The following is a 19,842-nucleotide window of genomic DNA, read 5'->3' on the forward strand; positions in this document are numbered from 1 at the left end:
CTAAATCAGTCCTGATTCACTGAATACTGTCTGACCACAGATCCGAGACCTTAGTCTGGCAACTTGCCAAGAAGAGTCAATTCGTGTTGAAGGAGAAAAAGAAATAAGTGATACACGAATTGGACACCAACACGCAAAATCATACATAAGTGCTTTATACGTAAAATTTTCCAGCTGTTATACAAGCAAAATAGTTACTCCTTTAAAAACTACAATGTTCATAAAAGAAAAGTTACTTTTCCGACGTGAAATAATAAACAACTCATCCCACAAGATGGATTGATTACCCTATTATCGGAATGGATTCTCCTTCTTCTGACATGTGCAGAAGTGTCGAGAATCGTACAGTACGAGTATTAATCAATTCACTGTACATCAAAATCCAATACTACTGCCAGTAATAAAAATCATAGTATAATAATGAAGATCAATACACGCATGCTCATGCATGTGTGTACATAAACAAATCAATAAATTTCCAAACTTGCTACAAACATGCCAAATCTATTAAGCATCAATAAATATATCCAAGCAATACATAAATGTTGGAATTGGTAAATTATAAGTGACAGGTGTAATTTAAACTTTAGTCTTTTAATACACTGTCCCTCTTAATACAGTAACTGCACACCTTTCACTAGGGCATCACCATCAACATAGTCCTAACATATGCGTGTATAATCAACTATACGTCCATGTGGCTTTGACTAATTAATTGAATAACGATTTAGTTCTGATATCAAATCACAAAGACTCTCTCTCTCTCTCTCTCTCTCATGGTTTATCAATAACTTCTTCAAACAGCTGAATTTCAACACAGTTATTTAGCTTCAACATTTTAAATGTTATTACAATATGAATTTTCCTTTTCTCCATCTTGCAATGATTTTTTTTTGGCAAACTCAAATTATATGCTATACATAATTAGCCTCTACCTCCAACTTTTCTTAAACAACTCTTCCCTGCTAATTATGCTAATATGATAATATATTATTATAATTACTTGTCATTAATTGATTACCCAATAGCCATATTTATAATCACATAACTGTTTTTAAAGAGGTACTAAATGTAACTTTTGTCAGTTTTAAAAAATAATTACACTTTTCACAGCACACTTAAACAGCAATGAATACCATGCACAGTCTGAACATTCTCTTTATTATTTAAATATTTAAAAAAAAAGTCTTTTAATGAAATTCTGATGTTTTCTATTTAAAAAATGGACTCAATTCAAATGACAGCATTAATAATCATAAAATTTAAAATTGCAATTTATTGTTCTATCCCCCATTGAATAAAACATTAGGTCAGCGTCTAGCCAAAACTAGAATAATAACTGGCACTCTAAAATGCACACATTTGTATTTATACAAATATATACGATGTAATATAAATATTATGATTTATACAAAATAAGTAGTACCTGACAAGAGTATTTCACTTTGGTTAGCTTCAGGATAATTTTGCTTATCAAATTAATTTCTTGTGCCATTTATACAAAACAAGCATTTTATAATATCACATAGTTTTGGTAACATTAATCAATTAATTCTGTGCTTTTCTTAGATTTAGACTTAGGAGAGTTTTACATGCATAAAGTATGTGCCTGCAGATGTGTGTGTGTGTGTGTGTGTGTATTTAATAAATATCAATATTTATAAATGAATTCCACAGTAATAAAAACAAATTAATTTTATGTTGCAGGCATTATAAAATACTTAGCAATTAAAATGAGTTGTTAAATGCATAAATTGCATACTGTGTCAAAAATTTTTTTCAGCTTATTCTTAAGACATATTATAAATTAACAACTGTCATCAAAATATAAAAACAGTTTAAATTTCAGAAAAGACTGTACAGAACTTTTGAAGGTTAATTTTGAAAGTCGAGCCATATTTAATTTCTGATGCAAAGTAAGCTACAAACAATTGAAAAATATCACCAAAAAACTTAAAGAGCTGTTTCCTCTCAGGAGTATATTAAAAAAAAAAAAACGTGTGTTAACCAACAACAATTATCTCCATTTTCAGAGAAAACATTATTTGCACATTTGAATTTTACAGAAATATTCTGTAACTGATTATATTGCTAGGTTAGATCATTTCAGTCCCACTCTCCTTCTCATTTCCCCTAGGTATTTACAGATGGTGATGCGCTTTCTTGATAAACTGCACCACTTCTGTCTTTGCCGATCTGTGGCAATTATCATTTATATGGAAGAAAACACAGAAGACAGAATGAGACAAAAAGGGATGCAAACAAACTTCCCAAACCTCCTGTCTCTGTGGGTGGTCCTTCTCATGTCATGGATAACTAATGGTAGGTACCATCTGTTCCCAAGTTAGAATCTCATGGATGTCTCAAAGTCCTATATCTAACAAACATTAATTACTTGCTGCAGAACTGACATTCGTCACCGTTTTAGTTGGTACTGATGATCCACTGCTTGTGTTTTTAGCTTGACCTGAAGTGATGTGCTCGTTAGTGTTCTCCATCGAACTTCCTGTACTGGACATGGCTAATTTTCTCATCTGACGAATAACAGCTGTAGCATTGTAGGCTTGCTGAAAAAATAAAATAACATAAAATGTGGATTTCTCTCATCTGATGTATGCTCAAATTAAAATATTTAATAATATAAAAATAATCTTGGGATATCCTGAGGTCAACTTTTTACTTATAAAAAGTTGACCACAGGATATCCTTAGAAAATGTTTTCACATTTTGATTTAGGTATTTCTGTCAAGGAAAATGTGGCATCACTGCTGTGATCTGCTTCATATGACAAGAAGGCAGTAATACAGATCCTCTTAATGAATCACTAGAATCTAACATCAAAGTTAATGAGAAGAGATACATGGTTTGTTTAAAAAACGAACAGCCAAAGTCAACAATATTTATTTAAAGAACTTTAATCTTTTGATTGAAGGGCCTTAATTAATAATCAGGGTCAATGGAAGGACTTTTCTTACTAATACAATGTAGCCATTATTGAAACAATAAATTTTATTTTGAAGGGAAGAGAACATCTACCATTGTAACGAAGTAAACAAAACACCTAAACTAAATTAAAAATGCCAAGAAATTATATTTTTGTTTAATCCTTTATTCAAGTGTAAGCAAACAAAGTTTGTGTATGAAGTTTCTTCATGACTAGGCTATTTGTATAATTTAATATAATTTTTTTTTTCAATTTAATTTATAACCAAGTGGGGAAAAAACTTTCTAAAACACCTTAATCAAATGCTAAGATGTTCAAAGTTCATTAGCAGCTTTTCTTGCTGACTTTACTGGACTATTCCCCCACTAAAAAACACTTTTTTTAAAATAAAACACAGATAACTTGCATATGAGAAAATTTATTTAATATAAAAATTTAGCTCATCTTCAATATAAACTGAAATAGAATGAGTGTACACAAACATAACAGAAATTTCAACAATATGAAACCATTATTTGAATAGAGCAGAATGTCAGGATTTTAGTAAAACAGTCCGAAGTAGTAAAATCCTAATAATGCGATATGTGTGTGTGTGTTATTGTACAAGTATATAATTTAGTTACTCTACAGAATAACAGGTCTGATGAATAGCAGAACTGATACAAGCTCTAACTTTCCTTTATTGTTACGCGGTGATCAGCATTCTTTCGGTAAATTATGGAGACTACAAATGTATTAGGAATAATTACTTTAATTCCCTGACTTTCTGACCTTCATATTAAGATCATTATCTGGAGTATACACATACATATATTCACTTAATATAACACTTGTATGAAGGCCGAAACATAAATTAAAGTAATTATTCCTAACATGGTAGTTTCCATAATTATTGAAATGATACAAGCTCTTAACTAAAATGTTACAGCATGAAGTAAGAATTTTTTTTTCATACTTTACCAAGGTAATTTATGAAACACCTAGGTACTCTACAGAATAATTAGGTAGGTCCAGTTAAAGCATATAAAAAAAAATAAATATTGCTTGACAAAATTATTACAATGATCCAATATATTTGGCAGGGAAAATTCTACAAACAAATAGAGGGAACAGCCATGGGTTCACCACTCTCCCCACACTTGGTCAATTTCTTTATGGAGACCTTTGAAGAAAAAGCCTTAGCCTCTACCCCACAAAAACCAACCATGTGGCTTCGCTACGTTGATGATGTGTTCACTATTTGGTCACATGGCTCTGAAACACTCCTCTCCTTCTTAACACACTTAAGCAACCAACACCCCAGAATCAAGTTCACCCTGGAAAAAAGAGGAAAACAACAGCCTCCCTTTCAAGGTTCCATCAGGCTGGCGGGTGACTAGACACACTAGTCACCTGCCAGCCCGATAGAACCTTGGTTTTCTCAGTTTATAGAAAACCCACCCATACAGGCAGATCCATTCACCAACAATCTCCCCCCCCCCACCTCCACAACAATATGGAGTGGTGAAAACACTATACAACAGGGCTAAACTAATCTGTTCTAACGACATGGCCCCAAACACCGAACTAAATCACATCCTCAACACTTTCTCAGCCAATGGCTATCCCCCCAAAAAATATTAAAACTTACAAACCACAGCCCCCCCCCTCCACAACAAGGATTACTCTAAATCCATCACCATTCCCTACATCCGAGGCACCTCGGAAAAAATTACCAAAATTTTAAAAAAACATGACCTGACCTTCTGTTACAGGCCTTACAGAAAATTGGCATCCCTTATCTGCTCCATCAAAGACCAACCACTTCCCCTAGATCTACCTGGTGTATACCAGGTCCCTTGCAGTTGTAAACTGTCTTACTTTGGCCAAACAGGCAGGACAGCGAATATCAGAATTTCTGAACACAAGGACTACATCCGTTTTCACAAGTACAGCCATTCTAGTCTTGCAGACCATGCTCTGGATACACGCCACAGAATACGGTAAAAGAAAGCTACAGTAATACACCGTAGCAAATACAAATTCGAAAGACTATTTATGGAATCAGCCTCAGCCCTAAGAAACTCTCCAAACCTCAACAAATTTGGTTGTATGCAACTTCCCCAAATTTGGGAGGTTTACATCAGCAGACCTTCAGCCCAATGGCCAAGAACACCTACTTAGTCCGCTAGAGGGCACCATCAGGACTTTTAGGAAAATAATAGCTTCATCTCTTCATTCTCAGTTCCTGTGTTGTAGTGCCTACATGCACGTGCCTTTTTTTGTAAGTTCCTTTTGAAAATGGCAACGTGACGTTGCCGAAATATCGGAAATATTTATTAAAGTGTAATTTAATTTATATTCGTATCTAACTTGTTCAATTCCTTAAGTGATTTAATAATCCAATATATTTCTAAAACACGAGGACATGATTTTCAATTTCATAAATTTATATGCTCACTGAATACAAATTAAGAACATACTAATAAAAATAATATGACAAAGTAAATAGCGTGAAAAGAGGCATCAATTTATTTATTTGCATACAGCATAATGAACTATGGGGTGGGCTGAAAAGTTCTCGGCCTCGACCACAGATGGCGACTCTAACGGCAAGATTTTTTTTTCCTAAGTTGGTACATCTGTCATAAGCATCCATGTGATATTGCAAGTCATTCTATCAAGTAGTTTGTTTTATACAGCTGTCTGAAGCAAAAGTGTTGTCTGTATCCCTTGAAATGGATAAAATTGAGTATCATGAGGTTATCCATTGTATAGAGCCCTGATTAAGCATTGTATGGATTATTGTGCACAGATTTGGTCCCCTGGTTTTTATGTTGATGAGAATATATTGCAAAGGGTCCAGAAAAGACTGAACAACTGGTCTTTGGGAAAAAGAATGCAGAAGTATTTTTTGTAGAATGGGAGTAGAACAAGAGAACATACCTGGAAGCTGTATAAAGAGGGTGTTATTATGGGCATAAGGAGCAAGTTCTTTGCATGGAGAGTGGTTGATGAGAGGAATGCATTGCGTGACATTGTGGTGAATGCAGATACATTGAATGAGTTTAAAGCATGGTGTGATGAGCTTTGTGTGTAACAGTGTTCTCCTCCCACAATGAGTCTTTTGACTCCATGGAGGTCTGGTGTTATAATAATAAAATAACATGAAAAAGTACAATGCAAATGCAAACAATAACAGAAAACATAAGAAAGAACTAGAGGAACATGGAATTACATAAATCTAGAAGAAAAAAAGTTTAATTTCAAAAGGTTTACACTAGCTTAAATTAATGTCACTTAACTGAAATCTTCACAATGAACTACTACAAATATGTGCAGACTATAAAAATTTAGATTTTAACAATTAAAATCAAAACTTTTAGTCAAAAACTCAAAAATTCTAAATCAGAAATTTAGAATTTTTTATTTATGGATAAATAGTCTTTCACACACAAAATGAGCTACTACCAAACAAATTTCATTACTTTTACTTAAACTTCAAATTAAAAAAAAATTCTACATTTTCTGCAATATTTCTTAAATTTACAGTTCTAAGAGAACAGTGCCTATTTATGCCAGCTGTACATCACTGGGTCTCTTCTGTCCAACCAGAAAGCTGACATTGACACTAGCTGTGTTTATCACTTCTCCTCTCCCTGGGGGAAGAGGAGGAGCGATGCAGACTAATGCACTTTTGTTCATCACTTCTCTTCTCTTCATCTTTAAAATTGTTGGTGACCAAGTTGATTTCAGTGTGTTTCAGGTTATTTTCGATTTTAATGGTATAGATAACACATATTTAGTTTATTAAGTAGTCACCAGCCTGGTTGGCCAAGTGGTTAATGTATCTGCTCTCCAGCCAAAAGGCTGTGGGTTCGAATCCCATCGTGGGCATGGATGTTTGTGGTCAGTGAAAATACTAGTGAAGGTGATGGGTGGCAGATGGTGTTGGTTGGTGTAGATGATGGTTTGTTGTGGTTATCCATTGTAGTGGGTGGATTGAGTGTTGAACGGAGAGCTGTAGAGCAGGTGCCCTACCTCGACGAGTCCTTGCGCTCCCTGGAGGTGTCACATAATAATAACAAAAAGATTTCAAGTAAGTGACATTAATTTAAGATAATTTAACATTTCAAAATGCAAACATTAAATTCTGGATTTTCACTTTTATAATTTCACTCTTAGTTGTTTTCTTTATTTATAGTGTGTATGTATACAGTAGTATCTCGCTAATCCAAACCTCTTAAGTCCGAACCCTCCAGTAATCCGAAGTGTGGTTTGAAAGAAAAAAAAAGTTTTATTTATTACGTATTATTATTTAGTGTGCTATTATTTTTATTTAATAATTATTTATTTAATTACAGTACAGTATATATATATTTTTCATACTGTCGATTGTATGGTTACACTTTAGGCCTATTTTGATGTGTTCACTTTTGCTTTTTTATACTGCCTAGTACATACTGTATTGTCGGCATTAATTACACCACTGTCGAGTGTCATGGAATAAACTGTGGCCTTCTAGAATTTACGAAGATAACCAGAGTGATAACAAAAAGCGGATATTCAAAATGGGCATAATTTGGTTAAAAATATAAATCCAGATGTTGAAATTTCACAAACAGATTGTACGGAATGGATTACAGGCAGAACCGAAAGTGAATTCGAAATCAAATCAGATGCTTAAGTTATAAATATGACGCTACAGAATGAATTAGCAGATGATGATGATGATGAAGAACTCTAAGAAAAAAAAAAAACATGAAGCAGTTGACAGTTTTAATATGTGTATAGAATGGGCTAAGCAGAATGATACGCCATTCCACAAAATTTTATTGCTAATGCAGCTCCTAGAAGAAGCATTCGAAAAAAGTTTAGCTTCCAAGAAGCAAAAGAAAATCAGTGACTTTTTTGAAAAGAAATAAAAAAAAACTTTTTTGTATTATTTTGTGAAACTTTTTTTTTGTGTGTTGTATACAAGAAAGTGATATTTTTTATGCAAATTAAGTTACGTAAACTATGCAATTTTATTAAATCAGAATCCTCAACAATACAAGTAAATACAAACTAAATATTTTACTAAAATTAACTTGCATACTGTATTAATTTTTTAAGTTTTATATTACAGTACAGTAGCATTTTTTCTATCAGTTAATTCATTTATTTACAGAATTAAATTGATGTACCATTAGAATCTGATTATTTTTGTCTTAAACACTAGTTGTTGCCTTTTGGGGGAAAATTTGCTAATCCGAACTAGCGCGGTTTTTATTAGTTCGGATTAGCGAGATACCACTGTATATAAATATAGTTTGCATGTGTATTTTTTCATGTCCTTTTTTGTGTGCTTTTACATATGGTTCCAACCTATCCTTTGTGTTTTGTTATCAAAGTAGGATTTCCCACTATTTCCTTTCTTCTGTTTACTGTGAATTGATTTGTTCTATTTCTTGCAATAATTTTTCTATTACAACAATTTTCTTTTTTCTGTTTAAAGTGATTTCTTTCTCATGATTTTTTTTTTCTCTTTCTACCAATTTCTTCTGTTATGTTTTTTACAATTTATTTTTTGTGTTATTTCTGGCAATTTCCATTATGTTTTTTGTGATTTTGTTTGTTTTCACAATTTCTTTTGTGTTATTTCCCATGATTTATTTTATTTCATGCAATTTCCTTTGTTTTTATTTTTTGTTTCCTGGAGTTTTCTTTGTTGCATTTTGTGATTTTTTTAGTATTATCTCCCATAATTTGTTTTATTTCTGCCAATTTCCTTTGTTCTATTTCCAACAATTTTCTTTATGTTTTTCATGATTTCTTTGGTGTTATTTCTCACAATTTCTTTTGTTTCATGAGAATGGAGTGCAGAGGTCAGTATTTTTTTACCTTAAATTCACTATAGCAAAACTTGTGTTATAATGAATTATGTCTCTGGTCTCTAGTGTTTTGCTATGGTGATTGTTTACTGTACTATCATATTCATTGCCGGTAGTGCCAATGTTTATGCCAATAGCTTATATAATCTCTTTCAGATGCATACCAAACAAGCAAATGAGAGTCCGATGTGTATATAACATTGAACTTCCCAACTTAGAGAGAAATGCTAGTCCATGTAGGATGTTTTCATAAAGACTTTATTTTTAAGCGCATACTTATGAGATAACTGCTTCCTTTGAAGTGACAGGGATGAGTCTCAATAGATCACAGTATGGTGGCCGCTCGTCACACCCGAATGGTGTGCCATAGGAAGCAGCTGCCACATAGTCTCAACTGCTGCCTTGATGCTTCCATTCTAGTGGCCTCGTTGCCAGAGCGATCGCACCGTGACAGTACGAACGCAACTCTGGCTAGCGCTGCCTTTTAATACGAGAGGCATGAACGGTATCGTTGCAGTGGCTAGACGGGATTCTGACTTAGAGGCGTTCAGTTATAATTCCATGGATGGCAGCTTCGCACCACTGGTCAATCGACCAAGCACACGTACCAACTGTCCGAACCTGCGGTTCCTCTCATACTGAGCAGGATTACTATTGCAATGACTAGTCATCAGTAGGGTAAAACTAACCTGTCTCACGATGGTATAAATCCAGCTTACGTTCCCTATTAATGGGTGAACAATCCAACGCCTGGTGAATTCTGCTTCGCAATGATATGAAGAGCCGACATCGAAGGATCAAAATACGATGTCTCTATGAAAGCTTCGCCGCCACAAGCCAGTTATCCCTGTGGTGTAACTTTTCTGACACCTCTTGCTTAAAACTGTTAAAATCAAAAGGATCGATAGGCCCCACTTTCGTGGTCTGTGTTTGTACTGAAAAATCAAGATCAAGCCAGCTTTTGTTCTTTTGCTCTATGCGAGGTTTCTGTCCTCGCTGAGCTCGTCTTAGGACACCCGCATTACCTTTTGACATATGTACCGCCCCAGTCAAACTCCCCACTTGAAATTGTCCTTGGAGCGGATCGCACCAGGCAACGGAGACTCGGCACTTAGGGCTAGAATCATTGACCGGGAGGGTCCGTTCTCTGCTTCACCTTCCTTCAACAAGGATTTTCAATGCGCAATGTATAAAATGCACCAGTAGCTATTCATATACCTGAAGATGAGGGATAGGATCTAATCATTGCAGGCACCCACAATCAATTTCTGAGCAAACAGGAGCACAAAAAAATAAAAAAGACTGATCTGAGCTCTATTCTACAGAGGATAGAGTATGAAGAGTGTTCAATGTTCTTGCACCCTTCTCTTAGTTGATGAATGTGAACAAGGTATATATATAAACTTTCTAGCATAACTGAGTTCTAAGAACTTGGCTTCTGCTGCTACTGAGATAACAGTATCTCCTATTGTTAACTTTGGGTAAAGAGTGCATAGTGCATTTTCAGTTGAAGTCAACAGTTTTTTTTTTTATGCTCAACACTTGAATCATTTATTAAGAGCACATGAACAAATGATCAATTGCTTGTTGAGTTGCCTTTCCATAACAATAACCTGCATGTTGCAAGAATGACAATAAATTGTGAAGTTATCAACATATAAATCACTGCCAACAGTGAGAGGAAGTTGTTCAGTGAGTGAGTTCACTTTGACGACAAAGATTGTCACTTAAAACAGAGCCATGGGGAACACCTTCTTCTTGGTGTTACAGCCAGGATGATATGCTTTGCACTCAGAAAACTCAGCTGGAAAGAACATTTTTAATAAAAATAGGAAGATGTCGCCTCCCCACAAAAACTAGATTATAGAGGTCATTTAATATACCACATCTCCAGGCTCTGCTATAAGCTTTTTCCATGTCAAAGAAAACTGAAACCTGATGTTTACATTTCAGGAATGTGCCACTTATACATATCTCTTGACAGACTGATTGGTCTAATACCAAATGGTATCTATGAAAGACACACTGTGTGTTGAAGAGAAGATCATTGCTTTCTAAATACCAGAGAAGTCTAGGCATTTACCGTATTTTCCAAATCTTACAAAGAGAACTGATCAGAGTGAAAAGTCAGTAATTGTTTGTGTTGAATCTTTTTCAGGTTTTAGGAACAAAATGAGAATTAATTTATACCATGGATCAGGAAGCTCCTGCTGGGTAAGCATTTTGTAGTATCGCAAGAGAACAATATCCACAGAACATAATAGGAGATGTTTTAACACCTCATCAGGCCCTATTGCACTAACATGAGAGTTAATGTGTTCGGTTCATCCTTAATGAATGGCTGATTGTATGGCTCAAGCCCATTCGTAGAAAAGCTGAGCTGCTGTTTCTCTTGTTCTTTTAATATCAGAAATTCAGAAGGACAAAGTTGTTGCTGAAATTCAAGAAAGGTTCCAAAGTATCTGCAACTGCTTGGGTTCAACAACTACTCATCCTAATATTTTGCTCCAGGATAGACAAATGGTGTGTTCTATATCTACCCTTCCAAATTTCATCCATACAACTTTCACACTGGTTACACAATTGATAGATGATGTAAACTTCATTCATGATTGATTTTGACTCTGATGTTCAACATTATATGCTTTGATTCAAACATGTTTAAAAGCTACAAGATCTGATGTGGTAGTGTAAAATGTTGTCATTTTATTGTTGCGACATTGTATATTTTGTACTAATTTAATACTGCTTTCCTTCTTGTCCACTAAAATTTCCCTTAAGTTCTATACAGTTCTCATATGTATGCGTACTTTATGCCTAACCTCAAATCTTCACTTAATTCAGCTTAGCAATAATCTGTTTATCATAGGCCCTGCAATAAATCTCTTCTATTTTTACCTATGTTTGCTCTGTTAGTGAAAGACCCTTGGTTTTTGTCGGTCCACTACAAAAGGTTACCAACTCCCACTCTGAATAATTTAGAAAAATTTGTTTTACGACTGTGCCATTCTAAATTAAGTAAACAGCAAGAGAAATTAAGTTTGAACATATGTAAGATCTGAATATTAACCTCCCAACCGGCTGGTGTGGATGAAATATTCAACACTCCCTAGCTTTTTTCATGGATCAAAACTCCGTCGGCATTCTACCTTTTATCATGCCATTACCTTCCTCCGCCGTTAATCTCGTTACGGCTATTCTATAGCCATTAGTGAATTAACTGTTGCTGAGTGACCTTTGTGTCCCCCCCCTGTCTTTACGTCTATTGTGTTGCTTAGAATTTCATTTACTCTCCTAAGTTATTTGACCTTTCTTACCTCTAAAATGATTTATTGTCTCTCTTCCCAAAAATTGAAACGAATTTCACATATGCGAAAAAAATCAATCCTGAAATGACCACTGATCAGCTTTAGCAATGAATCCATTTAGTGATAATAAATTTGGTGTATTTTATTCTACAAATCAGTGCACCGGAAGAGTTGCACTCTTTCACTTTACGTATAATAGTTGAATAATTTTTTTTTGAATTTTAAAATTTTCAAATGTTTGCTTTGAAAATATTATGTCAAATATTTATATTTTTAAATAATATTTATTGAAATAAATATGTCCTTTTTCTTTCGTTTCTAGCGAAATAGCATTATATGGATCATCACATTTCAGATTTAGAAACGATTTTTTTGTTATTCATAAAGACAAAATAAAAAAAAAATGTTAAAATGCTAAATTGCATTACTTGGTTTCCGATCGTGTCTTTTTGGTATCAAAAATTTACATCCAATGATATTTTAGCAGTGATTCTTCGCCTTCGTCATTTATTTATTTATTTGTATTATGCATATTACGATAATATCTAGTGCATAACCTCGTAGATATGTTGAAAATATAATGTGAAAAATATCATATACAGAATGATTCAACATTTTTGCTCATTTTGAAGATTTTCTAATGCTTCCCACTTCCCCCCTCCTTATTCTCTCCTGGAACTAAATTGCATAACTACTCTAAATTTCTATACAGGTTTGAAAGCTTTTCTAGACAGCATTCAAAATCAATTACTTCATTTTACCATTTTGACAAAAGATATACGGCAATCAGATTGTATTGTGAAGCTTCTAATTCTGTTCTATTTATTTGCAATCTAAAACCAGCTGTTCTACTGTCCGCTGAAATTAAGTGAAATTTTAGAAATAATATGCTATATTTTCACCATGCAAAATTGTTTATATGCATACCACACAAAAGAAAGTTCAGTAGTATTATTTGTGTTTGTTTTTCTTTTAAAAAAATCTAAATATTACTACTTCTGCTGCTGGAAGCTATTTCTGAAATAATCTACGTCTTCTAAATACTTGGTAATATCCTCTTAGCTGCAGGAAAAGTTGAAGGCTTATTACTCTCAGTGCTATTGAGAAGAAAGGGGAGAACACTAAAGTGCCCCAGGCTGTAGTGCAGAATATATCAAGAATGTCTTGTTTCCTTTTCGATTGTTGATTACCTATATCCTAACAGAAATACTGATATTTCGTTTACATGCTTATACATTATTTATGCCAAAATAATTGCTTAATTTATAATGATCAGTTTCACTTTTATTATCAAAAATTAGAAATTAAATCATACAATTATCTTGAAAAAGAGGATTTGAATTATTTTCAAAGAAAAGGTGCATATGCGTTTCATAATCTTCTTTTTTTTTGGGGGGGGGGTATAGACCTAAGCAATCTGCGGATATTTCAGATAAATTTATTTCATAAATCATTTGCAAGACAGCTGTTACAAACGTAAATCACTTGGGGAACATACCCATTCATTTTAGTGTAAAATAGTAGCAAAGGTTCAGTTACTTTAGATATCTACTCTCTAGAAGAAAATGTTATGTCTGCTGAGATTAGAATCATACTGAGATTAGAATCAAAAAATAATTTTTCTGACATGATTTCTCTATTCGTTATAATGTAACCAATTTCCAGATTTTTTTCCCTCCTGCAGACTTCATGTTATATGCAGTGATTTCTTCTTTGTACTACAAGAAAAAAAATCAGATAACAGGAGAAAAATATGTAGTATTTTCTTTTCCACTGGCTGAATTTACAATGTTCTTTCTTTGTGTTTTGAAGAGAAAGTGCAAATGACTTTTTTCTTACTATTTTTGCCATTATAACATCTCATATAATTATAAGAGTGACATTTTACCGTTTTTCTCCCACACGAGAAACAGAAATAAGGTGGTAATAATATTGTTGATTCTACCAAACTTCATAAAAAAAAAAAAAAAAAAAAAAAAAAAAAAAACTTCATTGCAGCAGAAATTTTTATTACAAAACTTTGTAATATATATATATATATATATATCTATATATATATATATATCTATCTATCTATCTATCTCCGAAACAAGAAATTTGGAACCCATATCACATCAATGTTGAGTGTTGGCAAGGTGAAAATGTTCCCGTTATTATTTATATATTTCATTTATTAACTAGGGGGCTACACCCAACCCCCCCCCGTTTTCCGGTATGGTAGACTAGTTCTCCTTCAATTGTGATAACTCGAAAGGGGGTTCCGCCCTTGAATTCTGATGACTTGACACTCAGGGTAGCCCGAGTTTCAAAACGTTTCGATAAACATGACATAAAAAGGCTTATCATTTTATATATATATATATATATATATATATATATAGGGTAGATTTTATTTCATTATTTTTTATTGTTTTGATGAAATACTTTACCTGGAATACTCTTTCCAGTTTCTCTGTGTCATAAAAAGAACTTAAAAATTAGCCTTCAAGATGAAAAAGAAACAGTGCATTCGGGTATCCCTCTATCAATATTTGTAGTCCTGAAAAGGACTGTTTTGATGGCCTTGAAAACAAACATTTTTTTATTTCATACTGTTCAGAATTTGAAATTCTTGAACAGCGTGGAACACCTTGAAGCAAGGGTAAACACACAAAGCAGTTTTACACTCAGGGCACCAGATTTTTGTTTCCTTTCTGATATTTTTTTTATTACATACATAATATTTGCATGCAGGTTTTTTTTTATTAGCCATTGGTGGTAGATTTTCAGGATAATGGTTGGAGTTAGCAGCGTTCAACCTCAGATGTCTGGCAGGATTTCCTGTTTTTCTGCTTGCAGAAGAAGGTGCATGTGCATGCAGCAATGCTTTCACAATTTCTATTCTGTATTCTAGATATGTTATGGTAGACAAAAATTTTTTCTTGTACAGGAGGAAACTGTTCCAAATAACAAAATCCAAACACTTCAAAATTCAAATAACATGTCCAAACACTTTTTTGTAATATTTTTTATGCTGTTTCCTCATTACAGAGTAGAATGATAGCTGCTGATCGCACCTGTCGACTCAACCCAGAGTGTCGTTGTATGCACACACAGCAATGGGTTTTTCGTTCTTCAAATCATGCTTCTCCATGGATTCCGCAGGGAAGATAGCAGAAAAACATCTTTTTTGTCTTTCCAACGTAGTGCAAAGATTTTCCCTCGCTGATAAGTTCGGATTTCCCCCTTCGATAGCTTTCCTGAAGCCAGATCTGGAGGCATATCTCGCCGTTTTGCATTTACAGTTAACTATCTGTAAGATGCTGTAAAAGCAAATCAGCGAGTTCAGGACACATATATAGTAATTATCCATTATAATGCAGTAACCTTTCCCCAGTAAAGGGTCTAGTAACTGCATTACTGCACGCATCGACAAGGGGAGATCCGAATATTTATCGTGCTCGATTACAGTTTGCTTTCCCGTATAAGGTTTGAAATCCCAAAGATATCCACTTTCCGATTCGCAAAGCATAAAAAATTTTACTCCATACTTCGCTTTCTTTTGGGGAATATATTGCTTACATTTCAGTCCACCTTTGAATGGCATAAGGCTTTCATCGATACTCAAGTCTCTCTCAGGAATGTAGAGTGATCTACATTTTTGACGGATTTTCATCAGAAAATCATAAATTTTGTTGAGGACTGGGCAAGGATGTGTTCCTGATCATATTCCTCATTATTCTGAAAATGCAAATACTTCATGATGAGACTGAATTGTTTTTCAGTCATAACATCACGAAACATTGGCGTGTTCAGAATCCCGTCTGTAGACCAATACATTTCGAGAGCGGGCTTTCGAAATGTATTTCGAAACTTCGGGTTTTTCACTTTCTTTATTCTGATATTACATTTGAAGGATGACAGTGATTTTAAATATTAATTTCACCTATATCCGAATATCACATAATTTCCTGATTTATAATAATCAGGAAATATGTATATTGTCTGATTTATAATTTGCTAATTTATAATAATCACCACATAGTTTCAGTATCGAAAAATTAAAGTTATGTGGAACAATTACTAGAGAAAAATAACGAATTAAATAAAAACTGTACCTATATTTCATAACAGTTTTCGGGTGTGTGATAGTAATGCAACGGGGAGGTTGAACTATCAGAGGCGAAATAAAGTTCAATTCTATTGCAAAAATATGGAAATGAAATTTCACATTTGATATACATATTTTGAATGATAAAAATAAGCAAATGTATCGCTTACTTTAAAAATTGGAGAATAAAATATCTGAATTATGCAGAAAATATAAATTTAAATCATAACTGTTAATTTCATTTTGTAATGACCAATTATACAAGGAAACCAAGAAAGTGAACAGATTACTATACAACATGAAGAAAAAATTTAATAATATGATTAAAGAATTTCATGTTATTCTCTATAAAGCAAAGTTGCTCAAGCGTGTCCCAAAGGAAATCTCTTAAGTATTATTCGATTTCGATGGTTTTGTACAAAAATAAAATTAATATAATCTGGAACGTCGGCAGCCGGTTTTCTTTTCTTTTTTTAAAAGAATATTTCAAATAATTATCGTGAATTAATTTCTTTGAGAACAAAGAAAAATCTTTTGTCTAGTAGCGATTAGAAAAAAATTAGCGCAAAAAAATAAAAAATTAAATTGGTTAAGTGAAGAAATTATGCAAGACCTTTATTTTGTCCAGAAATTAAAACTGTATTGTACAATAAAAAGAGAAAACAAAAATATAAATAATTTCTCTATTTTTAGTCTATCATATATAACTAAAATCCAGTTCACCAGCATGGAACAAGAAAGTCCGTTTCTTGTTATAGGCAACTGAGAGGCAGCTACGAACGGGAGATAATCCGATTAACCTTTCTCTTCAGCGTGAGGGTTTATCACACCTTCTAATGGACATGACAGTCAAATTGCACTTCTTATCCAGGTTCTTTAAACAGGTGGACTGAATCTTATCCAGATTTAGTTGGACGTCTATAGACGTCCTAGCCGGTAGGAAGGTTAACAAACTCAATTCTTTAAAAGTTAGTCGTGGCAATTCTTACTTTAATTAGGCTTGCAGGTTCGATATTTATTTGGAAACGGTGCATTGGCTGATAGATCAGGCAAGAGATTTACACCAACGAAACATGTTTATTTTAAACTAAGTCAATTGTACAATGCATTAGAAAATCAGAAACATAAGCTTCTAAGGTCAACCACTTGCTCAGCATGCAACATATACAATTGGACATAATATATACAACTCTTAATTAGCTTGTTTACAACACTTAGCTATCTAGAGCTGCCTGTTATGTTATACTTAGCTAAGCATTCTATCTAGGCATATATAAGTTATTTTCCATCTCTCTCTATTCCTGCAATTTAATAACTAACTATCACAATCTAACTTCAGTAAGTATATACAATTCTCAAGTACAATTACCTTAACACTAGCAGAGCAGACCTTACTCACATTTGTGTTTTCACATACAGTTCTAACAGTTTTGGTGGCAAATTTCTACATTTAATGACCTTTCGAACTTACTGGGTCAAACATAATCCGGGCTAATCCCTTTTATTTTTTTGCTACACATAGACTTTCAATATACATCGTTATGTACAACTTAACAGTAGAATCATTACATTAGTTTTAAAACTTTACAATTTCTGATTTCCACGATTTAAAACCCTATGTAAAAGTGATCGTGGAAATTTGAATAGAATTTTACCACGAGAGATTTTACAGTAGTGTAGACAATCAGTATATGTAAAATGTTCCATATTTTATTTAATTAAATAAATGTAAACTTATATATTCTGTTTTAAAATACCAGATCCTTTTGTCAGTGTGAATATACTGTGAGATAAAAGTACACATATTTGTTTGTTTTGTTTACAGCTTATTAATATATCATGTTTATGTGTAGCATTAATTTTTAATGAAGTGAATGTAGTTGAAGATTTGCTTGTAAGTTATTATTCAAAATAATGGTTACAATTTAATGTTTGTCTATGTTTAAAATACATAAGTTAAAAAGACTTATCCAGTTCACTGAAAGCATGATATTTTACTAGTTTTGTGCAAAGTGCCACAAAGATAATAGATAATGGCAGTGTCATGTTTCACTTCATGACTAAAGCAGAAATTTTATCCAAACTGGAGCATTTGCGAGCAAAAAGAATAAGATAACATAATGTAATATGCCCAAGCGAGTACGAAAGACTACGAATCAGAATGGGGATAGTTAGTATAAGGCATCAAAATAAGGATGGGACAAATGGGCTTCTACAATTCATGTATACTAATACAGAAGTATTAGGAACAAGAAGGAAGAATTTTTGGCCTTGGTTGGCACTTCCAGGCCACAGGTTATTGGCATTAGTGAAACATGGCTGACAGAAAATGATATAGCTAGTGGGATTGAATGTAAGGGGTATGGTGTGTGTTCAGGAGTGACAGGGAGAATAAAATGGGGGACGAGTGTTATTGATGATAGCTGATGAGCCACAGCCAAGGAAAATAAAAGTGGAACTGAAGGATAGAGAAAAGAGCACATTTGAGGCTATTTGGTGTGACATTGAAACTAGCAGAACAAAATATACAGTTGGGTGCTGCCATAGACCAGGTGATGGAATAGATGGAGATAGTATGCATAAACAAACAGAAGAAATGAGTGGAAGGAGCGTAATTATTATGGGTGATTTCAACTATGGTAACATTGATTGGAAGGCGGAGAGGACACATGGGAGGATGGAATCGGATTTTATGCGATTATTAAGGGATAACTATCTGATACAGCATGTAATGGAAAATACATTGGGTCAGAGAGTGCTTGACCTAGTAACTGCATCCGAGAATTTGGCTGTAATAACGAATATGACAACGTTGCCACCAATTGGTAAGAGTGATCATAGGGGCTTGACTTAGGGAGTGGCTAAAGGTGTAGAATTTACAATTAAGACAGGGTACTTGTGGAATTATCGGACTGGTAAGTTGACAAGCTTAGTAGTTTGATTGGTTCAGTGCCATGGCATGTAAAACTGCAAGGGCTAGGGCTGACTGTATACCTAGAGTCCAAATAATAAATCAAGTAGGGGTCAAATGGATGAATAACACCATTAAGCTTGAGCTGCAAAAAAAAGAAACAACTATGGAGGTAATTTAAGGAGAAAGGTGACCGGCAGGCACATGAACGGTACAAAGCGCAGGCCAGAAGGGTAATTCTCTTTAGCCATGGGGATGGCTAAAGAGAATCTCAAACAATTTTTTCGATATGTTTCAAGTAAAAGAAAAAATATATATGGCAGAATGATTTTAAAGAATGCCGATGGTAGGGAGGTAACCGAATCAGTTGATATAGTAGAATTACTGAGCGAGCACTTTGCAAGAATATATCATCCAGGTGGTGACATTGCAGGACTGAATGAACCAATAGATTATATGGGAATTGAAGTGGTGAATGAAGTGGAGGTGAGTACTCTATTACAAAACCTCAATGTCAATACATCTGTGGGATTGGATGGTATACCAGCTCATGTCGTACGTGAAGCGGCTAAAGAATTGTTAGTGCCCTTGACCATTTTGTTTAATTTGAGTCTCGGGTCTGGGTTAGTCCTGAGGGGGTAGAAAGAGGGGAAAATGGTTCCACTGCATAAAGGAGGTTACAAGACTGCTGTTGTAAATTACCGACCGATTAGCATATCAGGAATCGTTGTCAAGGT

General features: G+C 33.9%; 1 protein-coding gene across 3 annotated transcripts in view; it reads right to left on the minus strand.

Moving 5' to 3' along the window:
- Positions 1 to 139: 139 nt before the first annotated feature.
- CaMKI (Calcium/calmodulin-dependent protein kinase I) overlaps positions 140 to 19,842 on the minus strand; it is a 281,064-nt gene continuing 261,361 nt past the window's right edge. For all 3 annotated transcript variants that reach the window (XM_090404109.1, XM_090404092.1, XM_090404100.1), the window contains exon 10: positions 140 to 2,567. In XM_090404109.1, the coding sequence (XP_090260235.1) occupies positions 2,388 to 2,567 (180 nt within the window). In that variant the 3' untranslated portion in view covers positions 140 to 2,387. The remainder of the gene's footprint in view (positions 2,568 to 19,842) is intronic.

Source organism: Typopeltis vanoorti, chromosome 2, assembly GCF_054136105.1.
Source record: "Typopeltis vanoorti isolate ZY-2024b chromosome 2, IOZ_Tvanoo_1.0, whole genome shotgun sequence".
In the NCBI taxonomy this organism is placed as follows: domain Eukaryota; kingdom Metazoa; phylum Arthropoda; class Arachnida; order Uropygi; family Thelyphonidae; genus Typopeltis; species Typopeltis vanoorti.